Source organism: Pipra filicauda, unplaced genomic scaffold, assembly GCF_003945595.2.
Source record: "Pipra filicauda isolate LSUMZ 115617 unplaced genomic scaffold, ASM394559v2 scaffold77_size3566232_pilon, whole genome shotgun sequence".
Taxonomy (NCBI): domain Eukaryota; kingdom Metazoa; phylum Chordata; class Aves; order Passeriformes; family Pipridae; genus Pipra; species Pipra filicauda.
Window position 1 is genome coordinate 3,176,391 of NW_024104953.1, and position 13,939 is coordinate 3,190,329.

The window sequence follows — 13,939 nt, forward strand, 5'->3', positions numbered from 1 at the left end:
ATACTGTGGGAGTTTTACACAGAAAGACATGAGCAAGAATTTAGTACTTGGGCTGTTCCCCAAAACTCCTTCTTGTCTTTAAGTAATAAATTAATAATTTAAGCTTTTATACTTTCAACCAGCTGCACCTTGAAGTGCAAGAAACTCAGCCTTAGCAGAAAGAGGGAAATGTTTATGACTCTTTTATTATTGATCCTTTACATGTTCTTTTTAAGTTGGTTTTATAGTCGTTCCTTTATTTGCTTGTTGGCTGATGGGTGTTGTGAATTGGAAATGCATCATGGTACCTCTGATCCTGGTGTCTATAAATGTAGAATGAACTTGATTGAGATCAGATTCATGAGTATATTCCTTCCCCTGTAGGATCATAGAATCATTTAGCTTGGAAAGGACCTCTAAAGTCATTGAGTCCAACCATTAACCAGCACTGCCAAGTCCGCTATTAAATCATGTCCCTTGCTCAGTATTGTAGTTTACCTCTCCCAAAAATAATGAAAAAAGAAAGTCAAGAGAAGTTGTTTTTTTTTTTTCTTCCTCTGGAGTTGCCAACACTTCCAAATAAAAACATTCCTTGGAAAGTTTCAACCTGAAGGGAACTGCTGTAGTCATGAGCTGAAATTAAGGTCTTCCCTAATGGAAGTACTCTCACGACCTTATCTCTGCACACAGAAGCAAATTTTAAACTAGCTTGCTTTTTCTTTCTAGCTCTTAATAGTTCTCAGTTTTTGATAATAGCTGAAACACCTGTGAAAACACAACTCTTTTTCTGAAATCCCAGGATGTCTTAGTCCCCTGATATTATCCTGCTCGGCAGTGGATGAAGGCTCAGCACCTCTGTGATGGTTGAGTTGCACAGAGGGTTCACTGGAGCCCATGTCTGGCAGCTGTGACATTCGACAGAAATTATCCAATCTGTCCATCTGAGAAAATTACTGTGATCAAAATCAACCTTTTATTTACTTCTCAGGAGGAGGGTTTTCTGTAGCAGTTGGGGAAGTTTGGCTCCTGCGGGTTTCAGTCTCTGTCGCAGCCGATTCCTCGGTGTTTCTGGGCACTGGGATTCAGACGTGCTTTCATTTGATGATTTGTCAAGACTTTGTGGCTAATGTAAAGAAAAATTTTGGAACTGTTGGAAACATCATGCCTCAGCATATAAGGCACCTTCTGAGTAGCAGAGAGCAGAACTTGGCAGATGGCATCTGGATTTTAAAAAAGTGTGTATTTTAATGTTAGTTTGTCCATTTTCTCTTACGCCTTGGATGGAAATAATCAAAGAGAGCTTGGACAAAGAATAATGGTGTGAATTCTGTAGGATTTGAGAGTAAATTAAAATATTCTGGAGTGTAGCAACAGCAGATGTTGCTTGGAAACCTGTCCCATATGGATAGGAACACAACCAAACCAATGGGGACAGTGGAACTGCAACTGAAAGCATAGTCCCTGTTTGTGTAATGTTGCAAAGAAATAGTGCCACTGTTGTAGGGATGATAAGGAAACATAGAAAAAAAAATGCATTCCACCATAACTCATTTTATTGTGTTCACATATACTATAGAAGAATGATATTTAAGAAGTAAATGTGCTTCCTGGTAGTAAAATCATGATACCTTTTAGTTTGTAGATTTCTTTGCAAGGCTTTTTTACTCCAGGCTTCTAAATTCATTTTTCTTATAGCACTTTAGAGACTCTGATTGATTGCAGTATCTGATTTTGATGAGTCCAAAGGCGTCGTACCTCACATATTCCTGGGCTGTGCTTTCTATTTTTGTTCATTATAAATTTCTTCAAACAGAATATTTTGTTTTATGGCATGGCGTCTCCATCTGGTCTGACGTGAGAGGAAAGCACTTAAATTCATAGGTCACAGCTTTTCTTCTCTTAAAAATGGTTGCTGAGAAAAACCTGTGTTTTGCCATTGATAAGCTGAGGTTTTGTGTGGTGAAGTTTCCCAGTTGAGTGGACTTTGAGGAGTGAGAACAACTGTTTCAAAGTTTATAGTATTTACAGTTGTAGAGGTGTAAAGATTTGGAGGATTTGTGAAAACATTTCATCTCTCCTGCGTGTGCATTGCAGCGGACATGTAGCAAGGGTTTAGTGCACCTTTCTCATTTTTGCCCAAATGCTTCAAGATTTAACCTTTACTGTTTAATTATTACATTTTTAGTTATTACACATGTAGCTTATTATGTGATTTCTGGTTACAAACATTTTCTTACATAACTGTGTCTAGGTACAAGACCAGATTGGATTGTTGTGTGATATAGTAGGATCTCTAATGTTTCTTCATCTTTTATGTCCTGCAGATGTGATCCACACTGTTGGGCCGATTGCAAGAGGCCACCTCACTGATATTCATAAAGAAAACTTAGCAAGTTGCTATAAATCCTCTCTGAAACTGGCAAAAGAAAACAACATCAGATCAATTGTAAGTATTTGTGTGAGAACGCGTTATTTCTTTTTCTAATTTGGATCCTTGTTTCCTTGATGTGGAATAATTATAATTGTCAGCTTCCAGAAGCGTTTCTTGCTGTTTGTGATGTGAAAAAGCAAGAAATTAAAAGCGATTTGGCCAAAATAGTTGCTAAAGGAAAGGGATAAGCTTATTGTAGGAGTTAGGGAATGGGTGCCTGGTAGTAAGGGTACAAGCAGCTCTCTCATAAAGGAAGGGAGGGAGCTGATCCTATGGCTCAGTCTTATACTGTATTATTTACTGAAAAAACCTAGGAAGCCACTGGTCAGGAGAATAACTGCACACAGTATTGCCTCCTAAATATCTGGGAAGTTTTTTCTGTTGCTTATTCTGCCCATTAATGTTTCTTTCTAAAAATAAAGGTATTGGTCAAGTGATGCTGTTTATAGCACCCTTACCAAAAATCAATCATAAAATAGCCAGTTATGTGATATTTCATTGAACTCTAAGGGTTCTTTGATTGCTTGGAATACATGCTAGTTTTGTACCTCAAAAGGCCAGATTTTCAAAGTCCACAAAGAAAAGAAGCTTTTCCCTCTACAGCTCTGAAGCTTTGATTCTGTGTCTCAAACCATTGAAGCTGAAGTCTTTAGATATCCATAGGTTAGTTTCCTATAGGTTTGAGAAGGAATTTGTCATCTGGGCCTGACTTCACACTTTCTGGATCTTTTTGGCTGGTTGTGTGATAACACATGTTTATGTGTGAAATACAGGGACACACAATCTTAGAAAACCAATCTTAGTTGGTCTGGTGGTGTTGTATCAGGGTGAAATATTCCTTAGGGGAAAGCTATTAACATTGAAAAGTCGCAAATGGAAAATAAAGCTTTTTGAGGAGAGGGGCAGAGCTTTGAGCACAAGTTAGATGTGCCCTTCAGAGTCAGACCTGATGAATATTTCTAATTTCTTTCTTGTTGGTGTAAACTGTGCCCTCCACACTTTTTTCTGCTAATGAAATCCTCTCTGTACTTCTCAAAAGGGTGTCCAGTGAGCCCTCTTTTTGCCATCATTCAAACCACTGTGGGGTTTATTTTTTTTGGTGGGTTTGTTTGTTTGTTTAATGCTACCCACATGTTAGAACTGAAAACAGCCATGGTTTGGTGGGGCATGTTTTGAACTCCTCTCTGGGATTGTTTAAACATACAAAGATGTTCCTGCCCTGCTGTGATTCTCATTGGAACCTGTAAGATCACTGTGCTTTTGCTCCTATATCCATCCTTGTTCCTGTCTGCTCTGGGCAGGAGCTGCTTCTGGGGCATTCAGGTTAGTGAGAGTAAAGTGCCTAATATGATGGGGGGAAAAGAAAATAAAATACTAAATATGAAAGGGTGTAAAAAAGAGCATTGAAATAACAAAGGAAAAACTGTGGTGAGTGTTGCTCAAATGCTGGTAATGTTTATATCCTTAGGGATTCTGTAATTTTTAGGACATTCTAGGTGGTAGCTTGGCATTTAACATGGAATAATAAAGAGTGGACATACTCATGGGTGTCCTGAAAGCTGGCCTGATATTTTAATAAGATGACCACAGGAGAAATCACCCATGGGTTATTTCCTTGCTGGTTCAGAGCTGTTGACTCTGCACCTGTTTGAGATAATAAATACTCACCACCCAGACTTGCAGAACACAGCTGCACAAGCTGAACAGGAGCCAAGAGCCATTCATTCATACCACTATTAAGAAGCTTAGCAAGCAATATGTATTTTAAAGTCCACATGACAGATCATGGACCGCTCTGAAAAGCCCTAAGTCCAGTGATTTCAGTGATGCCTTGGGAAGTGAAAGCTGCTTGAGTGTCTGTCCTAATGAACAAATCAAGCCTGGAGCAAAGTAAAATGTATAATTCATTCAATTAGGGAGCAGTAGATTACTATGAGTCTGAAGGAAAAGAATACAGTGGGTTTCACAAGATCCAGTAGAGTGGGCATAGAGGGAAAGCAATGAAAATTATATAAAAATATCTGTAGATTTTGGAAGCTTGCAGACAGCAGGAGGACTCAAATTTACTCAAATAGAGAACATCTAAGTGTAGATTGGATTATGGCAACAGATATATTTGCATCAGGGAAAAGACAGACAAAAACCGTGGAAAATAGAGAAAGGGTTACCTGCGTAAAATAAGGAAAAGAAAATCAGCTGTGCTGATGGACAGGGTATTTTGATTGCCTCTTTAACAAGAAGATGAAAGAAGCATGTGAAATAGAAAAATGAGAAGTTTTAAAGTAGGTAATGAGTAAAAGCAGAATACTTATGATATATAAATAAATAGGTATTGGTGATAGCAAGTTGTAGTACACTAAAAGAATTAACCAAACCAGATCGCACTGGAGCATTAGCAGTTGTAGCAAGAAGGAAGCAGGAAGACATTAAAGGACTGCAACAACACAAATCTGCTACCTTCAGAACAGAAAGGACAGCAAGTCTACAGATTAATGCAAAAAGAGGAAAAAAAAACCCACCAGAATTCAAATTGTTTTGAACATGAATTGTGTCATAGGAGCTGGAATTGCTGGAGGCATTGTGGATGGGGGGTGATGCTGAATGGCAGCGTATCGAGTTAGACCGAAGCACGCAGGGTGACTCAGGGTCCACCACTAAACGCGGTTTAATTTAACGTCTTAATGATTTTTGAAGAGTACATAAACAGTTCATTAATTACATTTACAAATGATACTACATTAGGCAGCGTTGCAAACACTAGAAGAAGGACAGAGATGTATGATGACAATTGATTAGAGACTGCAAATATAACCTCATGCAGCATCCGCTCCGGCACCAGAAGGGAGTTTCTGCCTTTGTTGCAGTGGAAGAGAGGTCAGAGCTGGAGCTGACAGCTACAGTGGAACTCGGCACGGGAAATGATGAAGTAGCATATGGTGGGGAAAAATAACCCAGTTCACAAATAGTCAAAGGGAGAAGTGTGTTGGAAAACCATAACAATGAGGAAATGGTCTTGAATAATAAGCCTCAAATTAGATGTACTTACAGCAGTCACTTGTTTCACTGCTGCTTATTGTTAGTTGCCTATAGAGAAATTATGGATGCCATAGAGGTGGTTGTATTTCAGTTCAAAGTGGACTGGGGAGAACAGGAATAGGCTTCAAAGTAGACCAAAATTCACTTAAACATATGTGTATGCAGTTTTTTTAGACACTGAGGAAAGGAGGCAATGGCCTTGAAATACTATGTAAATTGTGAGATGCAGCTTTATGGAGAGGGACAGAGAACAATGTCATTGTGTGAATGACAAAAAGGCAATTACGTGGTGTAGCTGATAGTAATTTGGGTTGTGTTCACATCCAAGGTGTCCAGGCATGGATGTGAGCAGCTCTGTACTAACTCCTGAGGGAGCACTGGTATCTCATCTGAACGTGTTATCATCTCGGTATCAAAAACAGAAAGTGATGGGCACACCCAAAAATGAGATGAGGGGATGTAATGAAATGCCAGTCAGTGTGATTGCCCAGGTTCATGATCCACCAGCAGCCCAGCTGGTGGGTGAGGACGTGCACAGCCATCAAGGCAGGAAGAAAAACCTCAGGAACAAATTTGATCGTCCACAGGATTGTTCAGAGAAATCACACAGCCCCTGATGTTTGCCTCCCATGACCATTTTCACAAACCTTTTATTTTCAATATGAGGTTTCAAATGCCGTATCAGCTGTTTTGTACACAGTTAGTCTCTCTCAGGTCGTCTACTCCATCTGCCTTTTAGGTTACCGAAGTTTGTGTTTGTCCTTTTTATCTTGCGTTCCCAAAACCGTGCATTGCTTTTCCCTCAGCACTTGTTTATGTAGCTGTGCCTACTGTAGAACACTTGAGCTGCTCTCTGGCTGTTTGTGTGGTCAGTGATGCTGGGTGAACCTTTGTGTTGGATGAGTCTTATATATACAATGCTCTGTCTGGTTAAGAGGATACTTGAGACTTGTTTCTGTTTATCTCCACTGAAGTTTGTACAGATTACTGGGAGAAAAAAATGTTTAAGGCAATACAAGGAGAGTAAAAAGTTGGGACTTGAGCAAATTAAGTTTCTTAAATGTTCAGAATAATTTTCTTATAGTCAAACAATTGTATTTTGATGTTGGTCTCTTTAGCACAGTACTAAGGATTGCTGTCCTGCATCAATTAAATCACTGCTGCTGAAACACTGGGAATACATTATATGCACCAAATCTTCACTGAAAGAAGAAATGGTAAAAAATAGTTGCCTTTTCTTTTTTTTTTTTCCTGTTTCTCTGTACTGGTTTTCTAAATAAGAGTCTTACAGGCCAATTAATTCTTAGGTTATCAGGCAGATTGGGGGAGTTGTAATCACTGTTTTCAGGGATTAAATTGGTTCCCTGTTTACACAGTCTTTGAAATTATTTACTCCGTGTGCTCTGATTTTTTTTTAGGACCTCTTGTCCTGTTTTTCTTTGCATAAACTGCTTCGAAGCCATCTAATACCTTGGAACTTTTCTGAACATCAAGCACTTCCCTGCCACCTACTTCATTCAGGCTTTGCTCGTGGTTAAAAAAAATCTTAATCAATTATCGTCAGTCAGAGGCAGGATTGCAGTTAGACAGGCACTTTATGAACTACACAGAACATATAAAAAGCATGCCGTGTGTTGCTGTGGGTGGGATCCAAGCCAAAAAGGCTGCAGTGTGTTTGCAGAGAAGGGAAGCTGGTGCTGGTCCCTCACCCAGAAGGCAGGACAGGCTTCCTCTGCAATGGATACAAGAAATGGAGGAGTTCTTTTTGAGACTGTAGCTCTGCTGTTGTTCAGGACTGTTCGGAATTGCAGCCTTCAGGAACACTTCATGTTGGCAGGGGGTGAATTTTAAAGCTTTAACAAGAAGCACTTCTTTCAGTCTGCACTCTCTGACCTCCACCTTGAGGGAGAATTATGGCTGGGGGCGGAGGGGGGCTGGAGGAAATTCTCAAAGAATGTGGCTTTGTGAGTTCCAGAAGGAGCTCTGCTTATCAGCAACAAATATATTAACAACATTATACAGAAAATACAGAAATTTTGTATGAGTTCCCTAGAGTCAGACAGGGAGGAGTTCATTCTGTTCTAGCGCCTTGCTGTGACATAAAACCACACACATTAAAAATATCAGTCTTCTTTCTGCCTGGCTGTTTGTGCTATGAATGCAAAAAGTAGTCCTGCTCCAGGGAAAGCCTCTTAGCTGGACTTTACTTTTCAGCACAACCACTCTGCTCCTTCTGTCTGAAGTAGATAAAGGCAAAAGGCCATCTAGAAATATCTCAGCAGTGAGGGGCCTATTCCAAGGGCTGACTTGCTCATCGTCAGGTCGAGTGGAAAAGCCATCACTTGGTGGTGGGATGGCCAGTGACCTGTAATGATGGGATATTTCTGGGAGAGTAGGTTGTCTCTTTGGACTCTGAATAAAAGTGTGCCCCTCCTGTGCACACATCTTATGCTGCGCTTTGGGGAGGGTTGTTACAAAAGTATGCTAAATAGGATCAGGATGTGCTTTTTGAAATCCACGTTTTGCCTCCATTTCTGGGGTCTTCAATCAGTGTGCACAATGCATGCTACTAGCTGTGCATTTGCAGTGTTTTTAAATTAAAGTATCATTTGGGACTTTGTTAGATAAATATTTCTTTCATATAAATATGAAGTTAATACACAGGGAATTTCAACTCGTATCATTTTTGTAGGTGTTTTTCATGAACAAGGGTCATTTAATTGTATTTGTTGTCTGTGTATTGGCAAAGTTAATAGAAATACTTTTTTTATACAAATATAACTTGTTCGTATAGAAACACAGCCTAATAGTTATTCAGAACAGCATATAAAAATACATCAGGAACGGTACCTGCCACTTACCTGTTAGGAGCACTTAAGAAGGAAACAGTGTTTTGTAATTGTCCAAAATATTTATCTCTACCTGTAATTGGGGATTTTAAAAATAGACTGTGGAGGAATTCACTGATATACTTGGTATTTGCATCCACCTTTAAAAGAAAGTTGTACTTGTGATCGGCTGTGGGTTTCATTGAGCTTTGTTTGAGTGGAGACACATTTAGCCTCTGTGATGCCCGACTCTTCCATTGTAACTCATAGACTGAAATTTTTAATATCAATTTCAAACCCAGAGTATTTTCAGCTCCTCCTGTTCTAAAATATAAAATTCATGAAAGAGGAATTTTATTTAAATTGTAGAAAGGTGCTTAAAAAGGTGCACGGTACTGTATTGGTCTAACAGTTTGATTTGCAGTTGTACCTTTACCTGTTTCGTTCTCTCATGCCCCAGAGTTATAGTTTCGGGAAAAGTAAAGGGATTTTTTTATTTTTTATTTTCAAGGAAACTTATTTCTTGCTGAGAATGTTGCTATAGCAATGAGTTATAAGACTGAAATTCCTAAAGGTTGACTTTATTCTATCATCTGGTTTTCTGATAGAGATTCATACCCATCAATCAGAAGAGTTGCTTTGGAAGGAAATTTCTGCAGTATCATAAATCCACTTAATTTGTTTCTTTGAAACACTTGTTTAACTTGTAAGCTATGATATGACTGATGTTACATTTTCAAACTCAGTTTTGTGTCCAGCTTAGCCTTCCTTTTTAGTTTTTTTTTTTTTGCTTTCTTCTTCTTAGATTTTTTTCCAGATAATATCCTTAAAAATTAATCTATTATGTTAAGTTTGTAAGTTTCCTTAATCATCTTGTTGGCTTTTTACATCTGCATCAGATGAGGAGGTTGTGATCTTCCCTTGTGGTTCCCCAAACTGTCGTAGCTGGCCATACTTTTCTTAACCCAAGGCCTTCTGCTTTGTGTTGGATGTGCTCCCAACCGTTCCTTCCATAATGATCTTGGTAGATTGAATTGCAATCCTGTTTTTTTCAATAAGGGTTTCATTAAATGAGATTTATTCAGTGAGATCAAGTGTAAATTTTTACCCCTAAACAGAGATGCTCATTCAGCTGAGAAAGGCTGAGGAATGATTGAAGCACTAGGCAGAGATTCCTCAGAAAATAAGCTGGAGTTTGTAGTGAATCATGCACTGGAGGTGAGTTGAATAACCTTACCCTGTTGAGGGAAAACCAAGAAAGGAGCAGCTATAGAGTGACAATTAAACAGGAAAAATCTGTGAATTTACCTGTTGTGCTGCTCTGTCCCGCATGGGGAACTGGGAGACAGTGTTTGGGCCAGGGATGATTATGGAGTTAGAAATGCACCAAGAGTAGAGTGAAAGAAGAAGGATTTTAAGTCCAGAGAATAGAAGACTAAAGGTGAAGAGAGGGAGATAGAAGAAAATCTTAAAGCATGAAGGGCTATTGAGGAGTAAAAGTTAACAAATTTTTGTCTAGCTGGGGACAGGACAAGAAGGAACAGTCTGAATTTACAGGAATGGAGTTTTAGGTTAGAGATTATGATGACTTTCCTAGCTCAAAGAATGGAAAATTGTTCAGGGAAGTTGTGGCTCCACCAGTATGTATAGGTGGGCCATCACTATCATTTAAATTTTGTTTCTGCCACTGTATGTTATATATGCAGTATATATTTCCTAGGAGGCAGTGCATTTGTTTTATTTGGTGCTTGAAATGTATTACAATGTTTGCTTTCTATAGTCAAGAGTGCAGAAACAGCTCAGAGGGATACAGTGGTCAGTCATGAGTCTGCTTTTAAGCAAGGTACCACATAGAAATTAGTTGTGGGAAGAGAGATGACGCTGTGACCTGATGATATGATGTCTCCTGAACAGGGATATCCACATCCCCCTATCTTAGGTGTTGAGAAGTGTTTTGAGTTCAGACAGGAACAGGAGCAGCCCCAGACTGAGCAAGTGCTTGAACCTCTCCCAGCAGATGGATCTTGGGATGCCAGGACTGAGATACTGCACCAAGGGGCCTTAACACAGGGCAGAAGCCACTACAGCCCTTCCACCCCCCTGGTTCATCTTCTGCCTGGCCACAAACAACTGTCTAGATGGTATAAAGAAGTAACAGTGGTGCTTTAATAAACTGCATTACTAGGCAGTCTTAGTTCTCCGTTTTCTTGTTCTGTGATGTTACTGTTGTAGCTGTTCTGTAGCATGGTGATTTTGTGATGAGAGGAGAGAGAAAGGTGAGTTATTTTGGTTGGGTTTAATGAGACACTGACTCTACACTTTGAAAAAAAACCCTGAACTGGTGGAGTAGAAAAGGAAATGGTCTAATAGAAAAGGAAATGGCTTATTCAGGAATAAATTCTTGAAGTTTATGTGTGGGATGGGTTTAATGTGTGATAATTTGCCAATCACCCTGTGGGAATTCTGTACTTAAAGGGATGAAACTTTCTAGAAACACTGCCTGTTGGCTCGATAATTGGGGAACTGTCTCATTAGGGAAGGACAAAGTACAGATCTGTCAGACAGTGGACCACAATGGTGGTTATATGAGACAGCTCATAAAAGCCAGGGATTGCTGGAAAGTCTACATCATAAAATGCAGAGGAAGAGAATGTTTGATGTCTCTGAGCAGAGGAAATTGTACTTCATTTGGATTGAAAAGGAAAAAAATAGTAAAAATAGACTGGAGGAATTCTTAGTTGCTTGCAGATCTCGACTATGCAGAGTCAAGCATATAAGATGCTTGTCATTATTTGAATAGCAGGTTCTTCTAATGGAAATTCATAGTAAGAGTGATGGCATGTATGAATTCCTATCAAATCCCAGAGAACTGGTGGGCTGTGGCCATCAGACTCTGTGCAAAGTCATCCATGTCCTCGTGCATTGCTTCCTTTCTTTGACCTGTTCCCTGTCACCTTGTTGGCAGTTTGTAGGCTCTTCATGAGGGCTTGTATTCGCTCTGTAAGGGCAGTCAGAGCAATCCCTGTTAAGACTCATGGGATTCACAGCAACAGCAGTAATGGAAAATAATAGTTGCAACAGAGTTGGTTTGTTTGGTTTTTTTTTGTCACTGACTGCGGTGACTCTTTCTGTCACCAGAAGTGGAGTCAAATTCTGCTGAAATTAGAAATTGCTTAGTTACAGGTTTTCCTGCTGGAGGTACCTCTGTGATGCCTAAAAATGTATGAAGGGCTGTCTGGCAGATAGTGACTTGTCACTACCAGATTTCTTTTCCCCTCACAATTTGCTGTCAAGGAAGAGAACATGTGATGCCGCATTTCAGCACTGCATGGTGCTCATGGGGTCCTGTCCCTTGGCTTTTTTAATCTGATAATTTTGAGACACTTCTGTACATCCCATTTGGGTTTTTTAAGCATCACCCTTATTTATCTATGCAAAGAACAAACTACAATATGAAATTCGTATCTGCTTTTTTGCTTGAAATCAGCCCATTTTTCAAATAGAAAATTAAAAAATTGATAATTTTGAACATTGTTTTTATATTTACATCGTTAATGTGAAGCAAAAAAATGAGCAAGTAAAGCCATAAGTTATTCTATGTATCAGATGGGCATCATACTACTTAACTAGGTTAAAAAAAGAATTATTATGCTGTAATTCATTACAGCATAATATCTATTTAGGATCAGAGTAAATATACTGGAAAGCAGTTTTGAGGAATAATCAGAAGGAGCATGCTTTTGTGAGCCTTATTTGTCAGCTCATTAAATATGTTTTTCCTGAACTGCTAGTAGTGGCTTGGAGCCACTTACATTATACAGAAATTATACATTAAGTCATAGTTGCATATAAAGAAACAGCAATGTTCAGTAGTCAGCTGCAAAATTTATACCCTCATCTGAGAGGTTTTTTAATATTATTTCAGTATGATGATGTCATGTTGTCTTTTAAGGCCTCTACAGTGTAAAAGCACTGTAATTGGAATAATATAATTCAAGTAATATGACTGGTACTTCAGTATTTATCCTGATGAAATATTCGTTTCTCTCACCTGGAATACAGTTCTCATCAAATATAAACTACATGTGGTCAATATTCAAGTAGAGTTTAGCAGCCTTCTTTTTTCAACACTGACTAACTTATCAACTCCTAATGATGTCTGTCAGTTTGGATTTAGAGATTTTTTTCATAGCAGAGATGAAAACAAATATAAAAAATAGAGTTAGGTGCTTTGGTAAAGGGAAATATGATATAAAAGATGGGTTATTGTAGTATGACTTCCCATGGCTTGTGATGGAAGGGCATCACTGCTAGAGGGGAGCATTTTTTTTAAATTGGGAAAATTATAGATAATGAATTTTTGAATTTCTCTTGTTATGCCTTTCCTAAAAGATGACTATGTGACTGAAAGCTGTAAGCCAAAAACATTTCTGCAGAGTGCAGTTAGTTTGAGCACAAATAGTTTACTAGTGGTCTTACTAAAAATTATTACTTATTCTATTCACGTTGAGATATAAAATATATTACACTGTAAATCCTTTTCTAAGGAGATAAATCAGTGTATTGCTGGTTTTTATGAGTTGTTATACCTTTGTGAATTTTCTTGGACATATACTGGCTGAATTAAATCTTTATGAATTAAATCTCGACCACAGAACTGTGCATTTCCAGAGAAAAGCAGACATGAGACGGTGGTTTTTATTCGTACTAATTGATGTAGTTTGGACAGAAACCTTGAGTGATGATCTCAATGTTGGGGTAGAATTACCCACTAATATGTCCTCGAACAGCTGATCCTGAGTTCACACTTCCATAAACACAGGGCAGTTCTCCCCCTGCTTGTGTGAGAAAGGAACTGAATGCATGTCAGAGCCCACACGAAAGGTGAGACAGCATAATCCCAACAAGTTGTTATATTTATTACCTGGTTGCATTCCTTATTGGGGAACGCTCCCTCTTTGTGTCAAGCAGAGACAGTCAGGCTTTGTGCAGGGAATTTTGCCAGCATGGCAGTGGTGGGATTAATCCTCCTAGTTTGGAAGCAGATGATGCTGTTTCGGTACAACTTCTCAGCGCTTCTTACTTTTGCCTGCCCTGGATTTGTCTCTGGCCACCTTTGTAAATGTGCTTCTCTTAGTGTTTTGGCACGTTGGAACTGAAATGTGCCCCAGATTGTCACATCCTTGAAGCTCAACAAATGAGCGTTTGCATAACACAGAAAGCTTTGTACCTGCCTGCCTCCTGCACAAGGAGGAAATGCTGCCATCAGTGGTTCTGGATCACTGAAATGTTCTCATTCATCTCCTTTCTAAGTCCTTTTGGGAGTGTGTTTTTTCCAGCTGTACCCTTGCAGACCAGAATTTTGTTTTTCAAAGCAAAATACACCATGGTCCAAAGCATTGCTCCCCACCTCTGTTACATGCCAGCATTCCCATTTGACCTTTCCTCTATCTATTCTTCCATTTTCAAATACACCAGGACTAAGTTTGGTGACAAGAACAAGATCAAGACAAATATAAGTCATCAAACTGCCACTTTTCCTGTCTTTCTGCTGGATTAATGTCTCCCTTGCATTCTAATTTCCCTGTTTACGTACCATGGTGCCATATTTTCTTTCTTTAACAGAGAAACACGTTGTTCCAAACATGATATTATTATTTACTGC

General features: G+C 39.0%; 1 protein-coding gene across 2 annotated transcripts in view; it reads left to right on the plus strand.

Moving 5' to 3' along the window:
* Positions 1-13,939, plus strand: part of MACROD2 (mono-ADP ribosylhydrolase 2) — an 842,329-nt gene that overhangs the window by 482,837 nt on the left and 345,553 nt on the right. For both annotated transcript variants that reach the window (XM_039389846.1, XM_027726087.2), the window contains exon 6: positions 2,304-2,425. In XM_039389846.1, the coding sequence (XP_039245780.1) occupies positions 2,304-2,425 (122 nt within the window). The remainder of the gene's footprint in view (positions 1-2,303; positions 2,426-13,939) is intronic.